Raw genomic sequence first — 22,309 nt, 5'->3', positions numbered from 1 at the left:
CCGTGTTGGTAGGGGTGGAGAATGGAGAATCTCTCGAGATAGGAAGAGAGCTGGGTAGCAACTATGGTTTCTAGGAGTTTGGTAAGTAGAGGGATATTTGCTATGGGACGGTAGTTTGATGGTAAGGAGGGGTCGAGATCGGCTTTTTTCAGAATAGGTGACAAGGCAATGTGACCCATTTTTGTGGAGAACAGGCCTGATAGTAGAGCAGAGTTAATAAGTCTTGTACATAAGGCAAGGCATGCACCATACATGTGCTCTGTTATAGAATTGCCTTTTTTAAAACTCAAGATTCTAGAAATTTTTTTTTTGTCTAGTGGGAGAAGGAAACAAGAAACTGAAGAATTAATATTGTTAGAAAATGATCACCCACTGGTCCTACATTACCTATTTTTGGTTGTCACCTGCTACTAAACTGACAGCAAACATGTACATTTACAGTATTTTGGGGAAAGGGAAAGGCCTTTTTGTAGTTGTACAACCACACTCAAAGTGGTTTTCATACAGGTAGGGGTGTCAAACTCAATCACATAAGGGGCCAAAATCTAAAATAGGCCCTTACGGCTTCATTTACAAAGCCGCGGTAACAGCCCCGAAGCCAATAGAGATTGAAAGGGCTTCGGGGCTCTTACCGCATGGCTATGTAAAAGAGGCTGTTAGTTTTCTTATTTAAAATATATAACAAATCAAGTAACAAAATACTCTGAGTCAGACCCTACTCTTACACCATGCCTACCTTGATAGAGCCAAGGATTTCTATCTACGGCAAACCAAGCCTCCCAGTTAATGACCTAGACTGGTTCACTGGACCCCGCTTTGGTTCCAAACTCTGCTTCCTCTACCAGTGCAATAATAGAATGTGCCATGTGCTATTCAAGATCCCCAGGACATGGCTGGCTGAAAGTTCGATGAGTTGGATCCTGTTACCCTAGTGCAGTATTTTCCAAGTCGGTGCTGGAGTATTCCCTTGCCAGTCAGATTTTCAGGATATCCACAATGAATATTCATAGAAGAGATTTGAATGCAGTAGAGGCAAATCAGTCTCATGCATGTTCATTGTGGATATCTTGAAAACATGACTGGCAAGGGTGTACTCTAGGACCGACTTGGGAAACACTGCTCTAGTGTACATTCCCACGGGAGAGGAGGGGCCTCCACCTCAGCTGGGGTAATAAGGCTTTCTTTCCTCTAAGCTGAACAGGAGTCCTCCAATTGCATTGCTGCGAGGGGGGGGGGATGCTTCAATATTGTATTTTCAATTGCTAGGGACAAGAAGATTCCTTTGAGTCCTGAAGATTTTGCCTGTCCTGCACTATTGAAAATGTGATAGTGAAACAGCACCTTTCACTGGCAGGACTTTAGGTGAATGACTCCCACTCAGCTTAGAGGAAACCAGTGATTGAGGTCCCTTCCCCCAAGAAAAAGTGCTGTTTGCAGTTATTCATCCTCTCACCTGGGCACCCCTTTTCACTCCGTTGCACCGCTGTATTAAAATATCACATTCAGAACCAAAATGGAAGCGCAGACATCATTGATAAATTCCGATATTGAGGCAGGTAGGCTGGGAGAGAAACTTTTCCAGTGTGCTTCTGGTGAAGAAGAGGCTGCAGGTCATTATACTACATGGCTGCTCACCTTCCTGACTTGCCACTTTGTGGCAAGAAATTTTCATGCCACTGCTATCAAAGGCTGAGCTAGGGACAAATAAGGGAAGGGGAGAGGAGCAACTAACTATATTACAGTCAGCATCCCTGCCCATGGTCACAGGATCTCACACAGAACAGAATATGGTAAATAACTTCTGCCATTTGCAGTAGTCAGATCTGTGTGCTTCATTTGACTACTACCAGAATTACCCTGGAATGTTAATATTTATCAAAGTTAGCAGGACTTGGAGAGTTTTAAACTTAGGACATGGAAAATGCTTTTATAGCACTGAAAACATCAATTTGTTTTGTTTCCTTACACACACCCAGGGGGAGAGAGGGTGGGAGGGGGGTATTTCTTTTGTATGGTTCTATTCCCTTATGAAAATGTTGGTTGGGTGGGTTTTTTTTTATGTTGTATAGATTCTGATTGATTATAAGTGCATATATGATTACTATTATTTGAATAGGTATTGTATTGCATTTTTTGTTAGCTTTTGAAACTCAATAATTTTTTTTTTTAAAGTTAGAATTTGAAATATACGAGTATAGCCTTGCATTGTGCACTGGAAAATTGATCGTTTTGAATAAATTTAATTTTAAATCTCTCGTACGCTTCTTTCTTCTTACTTTATATCCATGGTCTAAAGCAGTGGTGTACAACCTGTGGCCCCGTGAAGTATTTTGTGCGGCTCCGGTCGAGGGCGATGCAGTGTTTTCCTCTGCTGCCCCCGGGTGTTTACCATCTTGCCGGCTCCCTCCTCTGTTTTGCAGCAGCGTTTGCGCAGCCCCAGAAACATTTTTTTTGGCCAAAGCGGCCCAGGGAAGCTAAAAGGTTGGACACCCCTGGTCTAAAGCGTTCACTCCATCTTCCTGTAATCAGCTTAAAGGAAGACAGGACAGAAGGACACAGAAGGGAAGGATGAGGGGATGAAGAAGAAAGAGGAGCTGGATTTTTGTGAGAGGTGTTAACTGCTTTTGGCTAGAGTCTCGAGCTCCCTCCTCAGATCTCCATTACACATCCTGCTTCTAACGCTGCTATTCCCGTCTGAATGTCACCTATAAATCTGGGCGCTCTTTCTGTGAACACTCAGAATAGAAGCCTCACTAGCTTTCTTGGATTTATGGCCTAGTTGGGCATGCTGTGAAGCACTGGTTGCTGCCAGCCGGGGAGGGACCTGCTGTTTTCCAAGTCATTGAAGCTCAGGCAGACTTCACACAGTATCTGCAGAGGAGTGTGCGGCCTGCATCTATTAAAACATTAACTTGCCCATTTTTGGGATTCATTTTCAAAGCACTTAGACACACAAAGTACTATGTTTCTATGGTAATTTGTGTGTCTAAGTGCTTTGAAAATGAGCTCCTGAATGTTCCCCATCTTTATGTATAAGTTTCATTTCTTTTAGTAATAATTCTAACTATTGATAACCCTCTCTAGAGCATTTTATCTTATACACCTGAATACTTCTAAGGAAAAATATTGTATATCTTTCAATGTGATTGTAGGCTCTTTGCAGAGATGCCAAGTTACATAGTTCCAGGCTGGGGATCTGGGGACTGTCCTGGTGCATTATGGGACCTGCAGCAATGATTTCAATGGGCAGGATCAGGAACTATAAATCCCAAACTGCTTCAAAATCAGGACTGGCTAGAAGTCTGGAGCTGGGAACTGGGAAACTTGGTATTTCTGCCTTTGGGTGCAGCGGGAAGCTACTGCCTTTTCCCCTCTTCAGCTGTTCAGATTGTGTTCATGGATGGTATGCTTTGATCCTCAAAGGTCACATGAACCTTGGAATGGCTCTAGGGCTATCGTAGGTCGCATAAACATTGATAACAAAAATGTTGAATTTAATTATGTATTGTATAAATAGAAATATTTAGATATAGATATTAATGTCAACACTTTGCTATCGATGTTCATGTGGCTTATAATAGATAGCGAGAGAGAGAGAAAAAAAAAGACCTAGAGCAGGGGTGGGCAACCTTGGTCCTCCAGGGCTGCAACCCAGTTAGATTTTCAGGATTTCCGCAAAGAATATGCGTGAGATCTATTGCCTCCATTGTATGCAAATAGATCTCATACATATTCATTTGGAAATTCAGAAAACCCTACTGGGTTGCAGCCCTCGAGGACCAAGGTTTCCCATTCCTGACCTAGAGCCATTTCAAAGAAATACAGTATATATGATCTAAGATGGCGGCAGGTAGCAGAGAGCATGCAAATGAGCTCCATTGTCTTTACTGATTTATTCATTTGCTTAGCAGCTCATTTACTAACAGCATGCGCTAATGCCATTAATGCATCTTGTATACTGCAGAATCCATTTTAGTCAGTAGGCTCTGTAATTAAATAATGCACATTAACAGTATTAGTACGCGCTGTTAGTAAATGACTCCTTATTGTTTGTCCTCAGCTCAAGCCAGCCAACATACCAGATTTCAAAGTAATATTTTTTCTATTTGAAGAACCCAAGCAGTTTAAATCTTTCACTGATGCTAAGGGCCAACTAGTCAGTTCTCATTTGGAGGTGGGGGCAGCGTTGCAGGATGGTTAGAGTTCTGGGTCTGTTGTGTGTTTTCGTTCTTTCAGATGTGTACCAGCTTTCTCTTGTTCAGGTTATTTCTTTCTTTGTATATTTATATTGTCTCCTCAGGATTTTCAAGTTCAGGTCCCTCTTTCTCAGGTCTCATGTGTACACAGAAGATTGCATTTATTCCTCTGATTGGTTACGCGTTTCTGCTTAATTTTCTTTTGCTTTCCCTTCAGTAATTCTTGAAACGTATTATTTGAAAATGCAATGAAGAGAAAGAATTCCACTAACAATGTTTAAGTACGGATGGGAGAAAAGAGGGCGATTCTCTAACCAGCAGATAAGAGGGCGATTCTCTAAACAGCGCCTCCATTTAGGGATCGCCTGTTCTATAATTGCATCTGGGTCACACTGATTCTGTTATAGAATAGTAGCGTAACCCCTCATTGATGCGCCTATATTTAGCTGCAACTATTTATGCCAGGCCTATGACTGGCGTAAATGGGCATATCTAAGTGCATGAGATTCAGTTCTGGATCTTGTGCTGCCTTGTGTTTTTAAAGGGGACTTGGCTCTTAAGTTCGTAACTCGTATTGTTTTATACTTTTTACCATTTGATGGTGTTATGTATTAAATCAATTGGGTATGTTTTAAAATAAATTGTGTTTTTTCATGGCTTTATTTGTTTAGCTTTCTTTTGGCTTGCAGTCTGTGATCTTATGATATTATTTTATATTATTTATACTAATTCAAATTTATACAAGGGCGAATCAAAAATTAAAGGCAATTGTTAAAGTACACGAGAACCGGAACAAAGCTAGCGAAATGCAACATATGCACTTGCACATTGCCTGTTGGATAATTCATCCATGTACAGTGCAGCACTCAGCCTTTAGTCGTGTGGCAGTCACAGGGTCAGAAACATGGAAGCTCCATTGCAAGACTTCACCATCGATGAACAACATGCAGTAGTGTGCTTTCTTTGGGCAGAGGGAGTGAAACCTGTGGAAATTCACCGTCAGATATTGACTCGGTATGGGCATGAATCAACGAAAGGTTTATGAGTGGGTAAAAAGGTTTAAAGTGGGAAGAAGAGGTGTAACCGATGAAGGTCGTTCTGGTTGCTCATCAACATCGTGCACATAAAAGCACATTGACAGGGTGGATGCCTTGACTATGGTGTCTCCGTTGGCTGCAAATTTGGATATCAGCTATGGATCTGTATTTGCCATAATGCATGATGACTTGGGATACAGGAAAATCTGCACATGATGAATTCCCAAACAGCTTACTGATCTGCACAAGCAACAGCGTGTGGAGTACTGAGGTATGAAGAAGATCCGAGTATCCTGGAGAGAATTGCCACCGACGACAAGATATGGGTGCATCACTGTGGCACGGAGTGCAAAAGACAAAGCACGATGAAGTAAAGAAAGCAGTGCTCACCTGGCTTCAGGAGCAGCCGTAAAACTTCTTCTCTGCAGGAATGCAAAAGCTAGTTGAACGATACAACAAATGCATTGTTTTGCATAAGGACTGCGCAGAAACGTGATATATTCAATTGCTCACAGTTACTTCTATTAAAGCCATTAAATGTATTTTGCCTTTAATTTTTTTATTTACCTTCATATGTTTGTTGACTGTTTTATAGCCACTGATGCAGCCCTGATATGGGCAAAACCTAGCTGTGTTGGGCTTTTAAGTATTTATGTATTTATCTTATATGATGAATAAATTCTGGTGAAGCAATTTTTCTTCTGATCTGTTCTTTTTTCTTTTAAAATCAATAGAAGACTAATAAATATTTTTTTGAAAGGGGAGTGGATGAATAGCCTACAGTGGACTGAGATCCTGTGGAATTGTGTTCAATTTCCACTGTATCTGTGACCCTGGGCAAGTCACTTAAACTCCATTTTCCCAGGTACAAAAAAACCCTTCAATTGTGATCCCACTAGGGTCAGAGAAAGTACGTGCATATACCACCACCACTATCCCGCCCCCTTTTATCAGGCTGCGCCAGAGGATTGTAACGCAGACCAGCATGGTAAGTGCTCCAACGCTCATAGGAATTCTATGAGCATTGGAGCATTTGCTGTGCCAGCTTGCACTACAAACCTCTAGCGCAGATTGATAAAAGGGGCCTAAAATATATACAGCACTGTGTATGAGTAGTAGCACCATAGAAATGACAAATAATACTTGTTGTAGGTATCGTCTACAAATTTGGTCAGTCCTGCTTCTTGGTCAGGCGCATGATAACATAGCAGAAGTATGAGCTATACAGCTCTATAATAGAACAAGTGACTTAGTAAGATGAGGTTTCCAAAAAGATCAAACATGCCCTACTCCACTATGAAATGCAACTGAGAAAGATGAAAGGACACCACAGCTATTTCATTTAATATAAAAATTCTGAACACTAAAGAAATAATCATTTAGGGGTCAACATTCAAAGCGACTTCGGGCTGGTTAAATCGCCTCTTTGGCCTAACTGTAATTTTCAGGGATACTTAACCGGTTAATGCTGCTGAAAATAACCAGTTAGCGGGAAACTAAAAACCAGCTCTTTTGGGGGCTTTCCAGTCAGCACTTGGTCAGATTGATTGCATAAATTAACCCCCTCTTCTACAAAACTGCACTAGCGGTTTTTAATGCAGAGAGTTGCGCTGAATGCCCCGCACTGCTCCCGATGCTCATAGGAACTCAATGAGCGTTGGGAGCAGCACGGACTATTCATCACGGCTCTCTCCACTAAAAACCACTAGCGCGGTTTCGTAGAAGAGGGGGTTAAGTAATAACCCATAGCTGGTTAAGTGTCAAATATTGTATTTGACCAGCTATATGTTAGCCAGCTCCTAAAACCCATAAATTCAATGCCAGTGCCCAGACATGGCCTGGCATTGAATTTCCAGGTGTAACACCAGTGGTGGCCAGCAGAACACTGATCGTCACCAGCTGAATATCAAGCCCTTAGATTTTTCAAAGTATCAACTAGACTGTTTATTGACTGTATTACTTTCACTTTGTATTTTGCTATAAGGTTATGTATGGTACAGCTCCGTTTATTATCCAAACTCAGAATGTATGAAAAAATCAGGGTATTAGCAATAAACACTTTCACTTAACGATTTAGTGGAAGGCAAAAATGTACTACAATGTGACCAAAAAAGCCCCCACGAGGAGGAAAAGCCTCAGACAGGGCCCTCCCACCACCACAACTGTGGCTAAGGTATTCAGGCGGAGAACCTCATCGGCATAAAAATCTCCTGTGGAGACCACTGTGGCTCTATAGATAGTGAAGTTCGATGGCTAAGTCAAGTTATAAAGATATATTGACTCAAAAAACATTCACCAAAGGTGACTAAAAACTTATCTTTTGTTCATGAGCTTGGTCGGAACGCCAACGATGGCCAGCGTTTCACATAATGCTGCCTCAGAGTGTAACCTCCAATTATGAGCTTTCAAAAAGAACACAATAACCCGTGTCTCAAAAAACAAAAGATGGCCGCTCCGTTTTACATGGCTAATAGATTTTCTTTATCATCGTATAAATATAATAGAAGATCCTATTCCCTGTTTACTTTTCCGTCAGTACAGGGCTGTAAAAGCAATAAATTTCTTGACCATACTCTAGCATTCCAAACAGCTTCCCATGATAGAGAATTTCAATTGTTATTGCTTGGAGCTTATTCTTATTAAACATTTCAGAACCCAACTGAAAACTCCTCTCTTTTCAAAATACTTGGTCAAATAATTTTTCTGTCATTATCAAATTGTCTTTAGTTTATAATCTTTTGTAAACGGCGTAGAACTTATGGTTACGCAGTGAAGAAGTACAATGCTATGTTTTCTCTGTCCATCTCCTTTGAATGTCTGATCTCTCTCTCTGAGCCCATCTTTCAGCTGCCCGTTTAAATACCCTTTTACTAAACTGCGGTATAATTTGCAGTTACCATGGCTTAACACAAGACTTTACTGGGTAATAGCTGCAAATTTAACACGGGCATCTCTTGGGGGCATTCACCAGCATATGCCAATACCAGGACTCGTGGCGTGCTGTACTTTGCTTGGACATAACCTAGAATCACTGAGTGCCTTCTATTTAGGAGATGGTACAGTACATAGATGGCCAAGCACTAATTGCACATGTGCCGGCTGCCACACCTATTTGCGTCTTACTCACTACAAAAAGCTTTCCACGCCTATTGTCCGATCACGACACACCTCCTAACACCAAAAGCACTTAGACCCTAATTCTACAAACGGCACCTAACTCTTAGCCACTGTGGAGCGCAATTGTCAATCATCCGCTAGGCGCCATTTATAGAATCGCACCTACCAGCATCGAAGAGGTTTTAGGCGCTGGCATTGAAACTTTAAGTTCTTTCTTGGCCTAAATGAGTGCACCTAAGTCAAACCATACTCAAACTACACCCAGAATCTTCCCCGTAACCATACCTACTTTCTGGTAGGCACTTCAGGATAGATGCCTACCGAGCTAGGCAACTAGCAGATAATTAATATTTTTGATCATTTTTTTAATGCCGATTAAGCCTAATTGAAAAATTAAGTTAGGTGCCTAATTTTAAACATCTTTTATAGAATCAACACCATTAATGCAAAGGTTACTGTGTGGTAATTACAAAAATACCAAAGGCCCTTAATGAGGTTGTGCACTAGCAGTTACCACATAATAAACTGTACATTAAGGCCCATATTCTATATAGGGCGCTTTAACTTAGGTGTCAGTAGGCGCCTTACCGATGCCTAAGTTAAGTGCGAAACGCCATTTAAAAGCAGTCTTAAAACAAAATTCAAGGCGCCAGAATAGTACCTAAAGAGATGCTTTACAACACCTAACAGCGCAGTAAAGCGCCTCCGTAGGTGCAATTCACCTAAAAGGTAGGCACCGGAAATGCAGGCCTTGAAAACCCCGGCCTACATTTCCGGCACCTATCTTTTCCAAAGCCGCAATTCTCCACACGGCACTGTTGCGCGATTGACATGCAATCAGCGGCCGCTTTTAAGGCAGCCGCCAACGTCACCATTTATAGAATCCAGGCCAAAGTGCTTTTTGTGTCGTGGAGCATGTCATTGAAAAGAATGGGCATGGAAAGCATTTTGTAGTGAGCATGCTGCAGTGCAACTAGGTATGCCAATTTGCACTTTCACAGTGCATGACCACCTAGTACAAGAGGGTACTTGAGAGACTACAGGAACTCACGGCAGCCATTTTCTATGAGTGATTTTCACGGGGCAGGAGCATAGGAAGATCACTCCTGCCCCGAAAGACCACTAGACCACCAGGTAAGGTCCGGGATGCCGGGGGAAGGCGGGAGGGAGGCGGGGATGGGTGAGAGCCGACCCAAAAGTTATTCGCAAATTTTCAACATTCGCGGGCCGGCTCTGCCCCTAACCCCCATGAATATTGAGGGAGGAGTGTATACAATTGATGTTTACTGTGTTCTATGAGGACACCCTTTTGAGAATTTAGCCCATTATGGTGAGGAGATCTAAGGAGCTTACGAACACTCCAATTTTCCTTCTGTAAAGAAATAAGCATTGCTACAAAAACTGTAAATATAAATGATTTTGCGTAGTTCAACTACCAGTGAATTCTCTAAACATTATTTTATTTTTCCACATATCGCTGCTTTAAAGACACTACACTATACCAGTAGAACATTCTTGTCACCAGAAGTTTCCCTTGTTTAATAGATTGCTTATTTTAAGTTAGCTCAGTAAAAGTACTTAAACCCCGAGCGTGCTGTGTCTTCCCAACAGTTTGGAAATGGCTGAGCTCTGTTCTATGGCAGGTTCTCTGGGTGTCTCTGTTATTCATCCTCTTGGAATTTTACCTTGCAGCTCTGCCTTCCTCTTCCACCTCTCTGAAATGGATTTTAACCTGCTGACAGAGGCGGAAGCTCGCAGCCCGGACCTCTCTCTCTCCGACTCTGGGACTCCTCACCACGAGCACAGTTGCAAAGGACAGGAGCACAGTGGTGAGTCTCTCCACATAATGACAGACAGGGCAGGGCTTCAGGACAAATAATGCTCAGAATCAAATGCCGTCGTGTAGGCAAACATGACCGTGTTCATGTCATGTGGGAAACTGGACTGATTGTCAGGCCCTTTTTTAACACGAGAGAACATTTACGCCCTTTTTTTTACTAAATCCGGCAGCATGGACTGGCATGGTAAATGCTCCAATGCCCGTAAAAATTGAATGGGCATCGGAGCATTTGCCGCACAGCACTTGACTACATGGCTTTGTTAAAGGAGGGCTTAATTTTTAAAGTTTTCTTGACTATAATTGTTGAGTTTTCTGATGAATGAGAATGTCATACCATACCATACTATATCATATTGATTCTTGTATCCCACAAATGTCAGCTAGGAATCATTAGAAAGAATACAGAGACATAGACATTATACAAATGATCGCATAGGACTAGGTCATTGCAGTGAAGAGACTAGGTGTATTTTCAGCGCTTTCCTGGATTGGAAGTATCTGGGTGTTTGGCTCAAGCTGCCTGGGATGCTGTTCCAGATTTTGGGGCCTTGGAACTTGAAGGTGGATTCAAAAAGGGCTTTCCACCGATCCAGGTATGGGGAGGGAAGTGGTCCTTCAACAATACCTACTGTACATGAATGTAACTCAGCTTGGGCTGCTATTGTGATAAAGTCGATGAACTATCCATGATCTTTTTTCATCCACATTATGGTATTTCCTTCATTGTTTTTACATTGATTTTACTATATGCCTGTTCAACTATGTATTTGTTTTTATTATGTGTTTATTTTAAATACTATGTATGTTTAGTTTTAAATGGTATATAAATTATTTAAATAAATATTGAGAAAGGCAAGGCATGAACTAAATTGAAATCAAATATCCAGTTACTCCCAGGAACCATGCCTAACTTAGGAACATCCATTTGTGCCAACCGAAAGATGGGGCAAATCCTCGCACCTAAATTAGGCATGGATTGGATCCCCCTTACTCTATGGTTATGTGCGTAAATTCAAGGAATGCCTCCTGTCTGCCTGTGACCCACCCATTTCTGTACCCCCTTTTGTGACTTATGTCTAAATTTACACATATACCTTTAATTAAAACTAATTAGCACCATAACTAATTGCTCATTAAGATCCCAATTATCGGCGCTAATTTGCTTGCTATTCAATTAAATTGTGCATGCAAATTTTGGCGCTTTTTTTTTTTTTTTTAATTTGGGGGACAATGCAACACCAGTGAAAGAGAAGCAATGTTGCATGTCCCCCCCCCAGCCTGAACAGAGCGCCATATAAAGACAACAGATGTAGTGATCAGAAAATGTCAGTGCTATATTTGAAAGTACATTACAAACTAACAAATGAAATTAAAACAAAAGTCTTTGGCTACTCTCTTCCTTTTCTCTCTATCTTCTATCATCTCTTTCCTGCTCTCAGCTACCCTTCACTGAGCCCATTATGATAAGCAGTTGTAAAGTCCATTGTGGTATAGCAAGTAATGTAGATAAATAAGTAAGGTAATACCTTTTCATTGGATTAACTAACTCAATACATTTATGATTAGCTTTCAGAGGCCAAAATCAGTTCAGGGGAACATGTTTTGTCCTGTGAAAACTAAGAACCAAAGAAAATAAGAATTGTCATATTGGGACAGACCAAATGTCCATCAAGCCCAGAATCATGTTTCCAACAGTGGCCAACCAAGGTCACAAGTTTCTGGCAAGATCTCAAATAGTAAACAGATTTTATGCTGCTTATCCTAAGAATAAGCAGTGGATTCCCCCAAGCCATCTCAATAATGGCTTATAAACCTTTCATTTAGGAAATTATCCAAACCTTTTTAAAACCCTGTTAAGCTGATTCCACCACATTGTCCAGCAACAAATTCCAGAATTTAATTACACATTGGGTGAAGAAATATTTTCTCCAGTTTGTTTTAAATCAACTGTTTAGAAGCTTCATTGCATGCCACCTAGTCCTAGTACTTTTGGAAAGAATAAACAAGTGATTCACATCTACCCTTTCCACTCTACTCAGTATTTTATAGACCTCTATGATATCCCCTGGTCAATCTTTTCTCCATGCTGAAGAGCCCTAGCCACTTTAGCCTTTCCTCAAAGGGAAATCATCCCATCCCTTTTATCATTTTAGTCAACCTTCGCTGTACCTTTTCTAATTCCGTTATATCTTTCTTGAGATACAGTGACCAGAACTAAACACAGTGTTTGAGATGCGGCTTTACCATAGAACATAAGATTTGCTGCTGCTGGGTCAGACCAGTGGTCCATCGCGCCCAGCAGTCTGCTCACACGGTGGCCCTTAGGTCATAGACCAGTGCCCTATTTTAGTCTAGCCTTACCTGCGTATGTTCTGGTCCAGCAGAAACTTATCTAACCTTTTCTTGAATCCCTGAAGAGTGCTTTCATTACAAATGATTAAAGCATCTTCAATCAATTCATTCTATACTTCTTCTTAAATGATCCCATCCTTTGTGTTCAAACCTTATATGGTTTGTTTTTTTTATAAATTGTAGTTCTTCCCATTACCCATTTGTACCAGTTTGTACTAATTTGTAATAGAACAAAATGATTTGTATGTAATGTCTTATCTTATTTTATTTTGTCCACCCTGTTCTCTTTTTATGTATTGGAAACATGTAATACGCATTGAAATATATGATATTGCGTAAAAATCAAAATCTATTAAACTTGAAACTTGAAACTTTCCCATATAACAGCCTCTGGAAGAGCGTTCCAGATTTCTACCACTCTCTGGGTGAAGAAGAACTTCCTTACATTTCATCTTTGTTTTCCATTCCTTTCCTGATAATTCCTAACATTCTATTTGCTTTCTTAGCCGTTGCCACACACTGAGCTGAGGGTTGCAATATATCACACTAATATCTTTAAAGATGGAATATGGGAACAAAATGGAGAAATCCACAGAAAATATAGTCCCATACATTAAAGTATAGAATGTTAAGAAAGGGTGGTCGAGAATCTCAGAAACTAGCTTGGATAAATAGAATAAAAACATTTAAAATTCTCAACCAAAACTTACAAGTTCCATATTTGCATCATTGATTCTCAAAACCTCCCCCAACCATTATATAACACTCTAAAATTTTTATATAAATTCTTTATTGCTTCTCTTATAGTGCATCCTTGTTTTAAAATGGCTGGTTATTTTCTTTCAAAATTTAAATGGCTTATCCTTCTGCCGTCGGCCTGCCCTGGAAGTCTTAATTCAGCAGTGACTTCCTTTTCCTGCCTAGGCGGGTGGCTGCTGAATTAAGACTTCTGGGACAGGCTCATCTTGTGGATGCTGTGCCGCGGCTGTTGGAACATTTAAAATAACAGCGACCCTGCTTCTCAAGTAATTTCTCCTAAAACCTATGGGGCTCATAATAATAATAATAATGAAAAAAAAAAGTTTAAAAAGTGGCCTAAATCGGTACTTGGATGATCAAAACGACAGATCATCCAAGTACTGATAATTTAAAGCTGGTTTTAGATGTATCTAAAACCAGCATAGGCCTTTACCCTGCCTCTGAACGCCTAGCACGAAAAGGGGCATTTTTGGAGGAGTGGATAAGGCGGGAGGTGGGCCGACTTAGACTTAGGTCCCGATTCACTAAAGTGATCATTTCTAAGCCATCAGTAAACAATTGCTGCTAACCAACCCGATTCACAAAACGGCCCATCACGTGTTTTTCCCCTCGATCGCCCATTTGCCAATCGGCCATGCAAAAGTTGTAAAACCCCATGAAAAATAGCCAAGCGATTGATTCACTAACATTTTCTTGGCCATTTTGCATTGGGTTTTACGATCCTAAAACCCGACTGCTGTAGACCTGTCAGTAACTGTGTTACCTACTGCCAAGTTGTTAGAAAAACCAAGCTTTTATTCAAAAACATCTGACCCATGTATAAACTGGCATAGAAAAGGTTGGTTTACTTGGTTGATAATAATCAACCTTATATAAGCTCTTTATCCTTTGCTTTAATGTCATTACAACATATTTGATATAAATTCTTTTTTTCACCAGCATCCTAAACAAAGTTCTATTCTCGAACAGTGTATAATCACAATTTATTTCTTCTTCAAAAAAAGTGAAACTACTTACTTGTTGCTTTCTATTTCCTGTTTGTATTATTCTTGAAGAATGAAGATGAGGAGCATATCATAACATAGATGTCAGATCTTAGGACCTCATATGATGTACACCATTCCAAGTCCATATCCTGTTTGCTATTGCATAATCATGTATGCAACTCACCTCCTACCAATCCATATGTATGATGCCTACAATCCCTGTGTGTGATGCCTAAACCTTTTAATTTTTAATATATAAGTGTCAAAAAATGTGCAAAAGAACCAAAAATGTATTATCAATAAATATACTGTATATCAATCCCAAGGCCAATAAAAAGGCCTTTCTAAACATACTGTAAAATGTTACAATGACTGGAAGCCTCTATGTCAAGAAAGGCAACACTTATCTTTGTGGAACCTGCTACAGTCAACGTTGATATCATCATCATTCTTCAAGTATAATACAAACAGGAAATAGAAAGCAACAAGTGAGTAGTTTCATGTTTATGGAAGAAGAAAGAAATTGTGATTATACACTGTTCGAGAATAGAACTTTGTTTAGGATGGTGGTGAAAAGAAAATTTATATCAAATATGTTGTAATGACATTAAAACAAAGGATAAATAGCTTATATAAGGTTGATTATTATCATCCGAGTAACCCAACCTTTTCTATGCAGGTAACTGTGTTGCCGACAGATCTGCAGGATTTTTGACAGGCCTGCCTGGGGGTTTTTTCATTAAAAAAAAAAAAGAAAATCCAGGCAGACCTGTCAAAAAACCAAAAAAACGGCTCCCCCCTTGACAAACCCACACCCCCCAGCACGTGGGGACCCACAAATGACAGTAGGGATGCCCACCCCCTCCTGCCACCCGATGCTCTTTGCTGTTCCTCCTTTTCACGAAGATGACAAAAGGTATCAGACAGGAGAGGGGAGAACAGGGGATTGGGCATTGTGGTGGCAGGAGGGTGGGCATCCCTCCTGCCATTTTGGCACGGTGGGGTGTTCACAGGGGGGGGTGTTCGTGGGTAGGAAGGCGATGTTGCCCAAGGCAGAAGGGAGTGGGCAACCCTCCTGTCATATTTTTAAACGCGGTGGTGGGAGTGGAGGGTGGAAGGAGGGGATGGACATCCCTCCTATCATTTTGCGGGGTTATGGGGAAGGGCTATTTTAATGGGACAGATGGTGCGCGATTAAATCGCACAGAACATTTGTCCCATTAAAAAAATAGCAGAAGCCCTGACAGCAGTGACAGGAGGCTGCTTCTCCTGTCACTACTCTCAGGGCTCTTCACCGACTCAATCACTCACTGAGCGATTGTGTCGGTGAGTTTGCAGGGATATTGGGGGGGGGGGGCGTTCGTGGGTTCAGGTGGGGTCTAGGAGGATTGGTTTTCTGGCAGGAAGGCTTGGGCTCCCTCCTGCCGGTATTCATGGGTTTGGGTGGGGGTGTCAGCAGGAGGGCTTGGTATCCCTCCTGCTGCAATCTCGGGTTCGGGGGGGTGATGGCAGGAGGGCTTAGGATCCCTCCTGTCAATGATCATGGTTTTGTCGGGGGGAGGGGGGTAGGTTTGCCGGCAGGAGGGCTTGGGATCCCTCCTGCTGGTTCGCGGTTTTGTCAGGGGGGTGTAGGTTTGCTGGCAGGAGGACTTGGGATCCCTCCTGTCAGGTATCAAGGGGTTTCGGGGGAGATTGTGTTCACGGCAGAAGAGATTAGGCATCTCACCAGCTGTGATTGGGGGGACGATTCTGTAACCCATGCTGTTTTTAACAGACGCCGGTTACAGAATTCTGTTTTTAGGTGAAGGATTGACCCCTCCTTTGCCTAAAAGGTCTGGTTTTGACCATTTGGGACTTTGGCGATTTTTTTGGTCGGGAATGTGTTGTAGGGATAGACGTAGTGGCAGTTTGGATGAGTAGATTGCTGAATGTGGAGGTAGGCCATTCTAAAAAAAAACCCGCCTCATTTTGGATGTTTTTTTTGAGAATGGATATTTCCCTACTGCCTACTTTCAGTGTCTAGTGACTTAGGCCAAAAGAGGACTTGGACCTTTTTTTTTAAAATTATGCCTCTCTACACGTCAGTAGTGGCGGCGTGGACAGCAAAACTCCGACTATCAATTACGGAAAGAGATGTTATCTCGGCTTTGCGTAGGGTTCCCCTGTTAGTACAGGATGCTAGACATAGGGAGTCATTATCGTATACTGTAACAGGCTTATATATCCCAATCTCAATTATTTCATATGAGGGGTATTTCTAAGGAACTATGCTGCAAATGTAACACCCATATTAATACTTATACTCATGCTCTATGGAACGGTGTCCATATAGCGGGTTTTGGGAGGATATTTATATCTTTTTCAGTAGGATTTGAAGACACCATTACGACCTACTCCCAGGGAAGTGTTGTTTGAGCAAGTACCCTGTAGAGTTTCCTTTGCACCAGGGTCTTTTGATTCAAAAAGCCTGCGTTGTGAGGAAAAAGTGTGTAATGCACCAATGGGTCCACTCTGATCCGCCATCGTTTTTGCATTGGAAGAGCTCAGTACATCAGTTATTGATGTGGGAAGCCAAGGACGCTAGCTTTACATTTAAATGGAAAAAAAATGATTTTGGTCCATCTGAGAGCCGTCCATCTGCACGAGCCTGGAGCTTGATACTCACCCAGGCCAATCTTTGAACATACATTCACATATCTGATTTCCATCATGATTATTGTATGTTTGACCACACCTGAACTTTGGAAGAAGGAGGGAGCGGGGGTGGGGGGGAGATGTTTTGTGAGCTTTTGTAAAGGTTCATAAGAACACAGTACCTTGATTAGTCTGAGTTTGAGAGGGGTTTGTTTGTGTTTGCTGGGAAGGGGGTTTGGATGGGGTGAGTTCTTAGTTGGGATGCTGTTCCTTCTTATACAAAAAAAAAATGTTGATGTTGCTTCCCTTTGTATTTGATAGTTCCTATAGTATTGTAACCCAGAACATACCTTTTCACGTGTATCATGCTTGTATTGTATGCATCATCAATAAAATGGTTTGAACATAAAATAACAGTGACCGTGGGGGAGGGGGCAGGTGTGGGGGAGTCCGGAGCTGAAGAGGTCATGCCGCAAGATCTTGCTGGGGGGAAGGAGGAAGATTTAAAGAAAATTTAGCCGCCAGGAGGTAAAGTGGAGGAACCAAACCATCGCAAAAGATAAGCTGGTGTCACCCCCCTCCCGAGCATCCAAAATGGGGGTGGGACAAGGGCTGCCCCAACTATTAGGCAAGACTGGCCAGCTGCCTATGGCAACAGCTTTTAGAGGGTAGTAGCTTCAGTAATACAGCAGAACCTCAAGCACCACTCTTCTCAAAGAACCATGTTTCTCACCACACATACTTTAACCTACTTTTCAGCAAAAACATAATGGAGATATATGATGCTCAAACAACAAGGAGCAAATTGAGAAAGAAAGCAAAAGAAAGCTCAGTTTAACATGCCATAATAAAATTAGTTATATGAGAGCTGATATTCTACCTCTTCACAACATGCAGTTCAGAACTAGAACATTTCTCCATAGAAGTCACCATACAAAAAAAAAAAAATTATTGATTTTCATGTTATCTGAGCAATAGCAACACAAAGCTCTCCGCTACCATGCACTTTGTGAAATACCAGGCTCCATATTTTGTACTGAATACAGTACAAAGACATCTGCAATTAATATTTCCCAAAGCTAACATATTTCAATTAATACATTCCAAATAAAACACTTTATTATACTTTTTCTGGAAGGTTTCATGTTCTGTTGTACTGGTTCCAGCTACTTGTCTGCTTTCCTGTCTTTCTTCTGTTTCCAGTGGCTATTATCTCTTTTTCAATTCTCCTCTCACCTTCTGTTCCCTCAACGTACAGTATCTGTCTCTGATATACTGATTTTTCTTTTTTCGCTCTTGCCTTCCTTTTTTTGTTGTTGTTATTTTGCCTATCTACTCAAATTTCACCTGACTCCTTTAATACTTTTCACCTACCTATCAACTTTATCTCCTTCTCTCATCTCCCATTTCTCATCTTGCCACTTCCCCAGCCACCTATTCCCTCTTTCTCTCTCCCCAGTTTTCCCCCTCCACCAAGTCCATATCTCCCTTTCCCCCTTTCACACCCTCTATTATCTCTCCCTGACTCCTTTTCACCCCTTTTGCTGTCTCTCCCTTTCCTGTCCCCTCCATCCTTCCCCAAGGCCATCTCTCCCTCTCCTGCCCCCTCCATCCTCCCCGAAGTCTATTTCTTCCTATCCCCCTTCTACGCCCCCTCTTCCATCTTTCCCTGCCCCCTTCTAGCCCTTCTGTCCTCCCATTTATCTCCCAAATCTGACATTTCTCCCTCCCTCCCCTAGTCTATCTTTCCCTCCTTTCCTCACATCTCTCCCTTCTTCCACTCCCTCACCCGAGTCCAATATCTATCTTCAGGCAGCACTGTTGAGGGAGCAGCATCTTGCTGCTGGCCCTCTCTGCTGCTCCCTTTCCTGGCATCTAATGTTTTCACCCTTCTCCCCACAATTGGCATTTTTTCTTTTCTACCCCCTCCCTGCCGCCGCAGTAACTACCTTTAGTTTTCTGTAAAAGTTGCCGGGAGGCAGTACCAATTCCCTGCTGCTGGTCTCTGCATCTTCTTTCCTCAGCGGTCCACCCCAGCAGAAACAGCAAGTTGCCAGAGAGGGTAGGCTGCAGTGGAGAAAAGAATCAGGGACTGACGGCAGAGAATCGGTACTGCCGCCTGCCAACTTTTACAGAAAACTAAAGATAGATGTGGCAGTGGGGGGGGGGGGGGCGTAGAATGGGAAAAATGTTGATCGTATGGAGAAGGGTGAAAACATTAGATACCAGGGACCGGCAGAGAGGGCCGGCAGCAAGATGCCGCTCCTTCAAGAGTGGCCTTCTCTCTGTTTTCTATCTTTCAACTAGTAAAAAAATTAATGTATTGAATTAGTTCAATATTAGTTCAATAAAAAAATATCAACTGTTTTTTGTTTTGTTTTAATTTAGTAACCTTTAAACTGGACAAACAGCGCTACAACTCTAGTCATTTTATTGCTTTCTAATTGTGTAGGTCACAGTCTCTGGTTACTGCTTTCCAACCTTCTCCTAGCTATCTTTCCAGAGTCTCTTGTTCATTGGTTATTCTTCTCACTCCTCCTGTCTTCTTCATTTCCTCCTTCATCCTCTCTGACACTGCTCTTTTGGTTTCAGGTTTCTTCTATTTTTCTGCCTCTCTGTCCATTCAGGTTTCATTCATTCTTACTATGCAATCTATAATCTCCCTTTTTTCACTGCATCTGCCTGCAGCTTTCCATATCTTTTCCTTACTCAAGCCCTGGAGGCCTAAAAGTAGGATTACAGTTATAGAATTACTCCCACAATGTTTTTCTTTATAATTCTGATGTGATGTTTGCACCAGACCAAATCTAATCCAAGGCTTGAATAGAGACTGGCTAAATGTGTCTCTGCTCTAAAGCTCTTGTCCAAGTGGCTTGGAAATAGCAAAGCAGAAGCCAATGAATCCAATCGAATATTAATACAGAGACAGTCTTCCCTTAGAAAATCTACCATAATAATCACAGGTCACGCCACAGGTTTTTTAAAAAGTCTTTATCTCTGATGGGTCATGGTGCCTCCTAGCTCCTTTGCACCCGGCCCTGCTTGTGACATATGCAGTTTTTGTTCCCTTGGCTGTGTTATTACAGTTGGTTTGCTTTCAGGTCAGGATTACAATATGAGGGAGGTTATGAGCAGCTGCTTTTCAGCTACACTTCTACTGGAGGTTTGTTTTTCTGACAGTTAATCGGTAGCTGGAAAGCTAAAAAAACTTATGCGGTTTGTGGTCTTCATCATAAGGCATATGGTGACAGACTTAAAGATCTCCATCTGTATACTTTGGAGGAAAGACGGGAGAGGGGAGATATGATAGAGACATTTAAATATCTACGTAATGTATATGTGCAATAGTCGAGTCTCTTTCATTTGAAAAGAAACTGCAATGAGAGGGCATAGGATGAAGTTAAGAGGTGATAGGCTCCGGAGTAATCTAAGGAGATACTTTTTTACAGAAAGGGTGGTAGATGTGTGGAACAGTCTCCCGGAAGAGGTGGTGGAGACAGAGACTGTGTCTGAATTCAAAAGGGACTGGGATAGTCACGTGGGATCTCTCAGAGAGAGAAAGAGATAATGGTTACTCTGTATGGGCAGACTAGATGGACCATTTGGCCTTTATCTGCCCTCATGTTTCTATGTAGCAGTTTACAGAATTATATGGCGCAGGACCTGCTTACATTGGAAAGTTGGTCCTCAACCTGGCAGCTAGGCTTCAATGCTAAGAAATGTAAGGTCATGCACCTCGGAAGCGGAAATCCATGCAGGACGTACTTCTTGAGCAGAGAAACTTTAACTAGGACTTCAGCAGAATGAGATTTAGGAGTAATCATCAGTGCAGACATGAAAACTGCCAATCAAGTGGAGAAGGCTTCATCTAAGGCAAAGCAGATATTGGGTTGTATCAATAGAAGTTTCGTCAGCCGAAAGTCTGAAGTTATAATGCCGTTGTACAGGGCCATGGTGAGACTTAATCTGGAGTACTGTGTGCAATTCTGGAGGCCACATTACAGTAAAGATGTGCGCAGAATTGAATCGGTTCAGCGGACGGCCACCAGGATGATCTCGGGGCTCAAGGGTCTCTCGTACGAAGAGAGACTGAACAAATTGCAGCTCTACACTCTCGAGGAACGTAGGGAGAGGGGAGACATGATCGAAACATTTAAGTACCTCACGGGACGTGTCGAAGTGGAAGATGATATTTTTTTTCTCAAGGGACCCTCGGCCACAAGAGGGCACCCGCTCAAACTCAGGGGCGGAAAATTTCATGGCGACACCAGAAAGTATTTCTTCACAGAGAGAGTAGTTGATCATTGGAACCAGCTTCCAGTGCAGGTGATCAAGACAGACAGCATGCCAGACTTTAAGAATAAATGGGATACCCGTGTGGGATCCCTACGAGGGTCAAGATAAGGAAATTGGGTCATTAGGGCATAGATAGGGGGTGGGTAAGCAGAGTGGGCAGACTTGATGGGCTGTAGCCCTTTTCTGCCGTCATCTTCTATGTTTCTATGTTATGTTTCTACACACAGCAAGTTTAGTTAAATATATCAGTGGGAGAAAGAAAGACAGAGAGAGAACACTTCCCCATCTCCCCTCAAATTCTGCACTCAGACCATGCTGATGTGAAGGTTGTATTCCATGAAGGTTGTGGGGGGGGGGGGGAGAGAGAAGGAAAAATGGGGAAATGCTTAACATGGGATAAAGAACAGGGAGACAATGGAAATGTGTGACATGGAAAAAATATACTGGACAGAGAAAGATTGGGAGACAGAGAGGACATGCTGGACATAGAGGAGATGGGGGGTGAGATGCCAAAGGAGAAAGCTGTCAGGAAGGGATAGTTTGTATTGTGTTTAGCACTTCCAATTATTTTTGAAAAGTTGGCATCTATGGTCACAGTCGGGGGGAGGGGGGCTTAATTAAGCATCACCATATTATCACAATGGACTGTATAGTTAATTTTAATAAAAATGATCAAATAACAGACACAAAAGCCTGCAAGAAGCGATATGTTTTTAATATTGTTTTAAACTATGAAAGGATGCACAAAAATGTAAAGGACCACTTTTGAAATAGAGTACCATCTTTCTGTGGTATGACCAGCCTCTAATAAAAGTTATTTATAAGGGATGGGAAATGTTAATGTGAGAGAGTATAAGGTGTGATGGGGGGGAAGTGGGGAATGTGTGGTTGTGCTCTACCCACAAGCAGTGGCATAGCGAGGGAGGTTGGCACCCAGGGCAGTGGCACCAGGCATCGCAGCGCTATGCACCCCCTCACTCTTCCCCGCCACGCTGTGCACCCACCACTTTTCCCTGATGCTTGAGCGGGCCCCCACCCCCGCGTTTCTTGACACGTTCACCGTCACAAACAACCTCATTGTCCACTCCGGCC

General features: G+C 42.0%; 1 protein-coding gene across 2 annotated transcripts in view; it reads left to right on the top strand.

Annotated features, from left to right (window-relative positions):
* The window catches only part of LOC117359607 (pituitary homeobox 3), a 164,628-nt gene that overhangs the window by 85,890 nt on the left and 56,429 nt on the right, over positions 1 to 22,309 (top strand). For both annotated transcript variants that reach the window (XM_033942738.1, XM_033942739.1), the window contains exon 2: positions 10,043 to 10,179. In XM_033942738.1, the coding sequence (XP_033798629.1) occupies positions 10,071 to 10,179 (109 nt within the window). In that variant the 5' untranslated portion in view covers positions 10,043 to 10,070. The remainder of the gene's footprint in view (positions 1 to 10,042; positions 10,180 to 22,309) is intronic.

The sequence above is a fragment of the Geotrypetes seraphini genome, chromosome 4, assembly GCF_902459505.1.
Source record: "Geotrypetes seraphini chromosome 4, aGeoSer1.1, whole genome shotgun sequence".
Taxonomy (NCBI): Eukaryota; Metazoa; Chordata; class Amphibia; order Gymnophiona; family Dermophiidae; genus Geotrypetes; species Geotrypetes seraphini.
The sequence above is the reverse complement of the archived record's forward strand: the minus strand, read 5'-3'. Positions and strand labels throughout refer to the sequence as shown.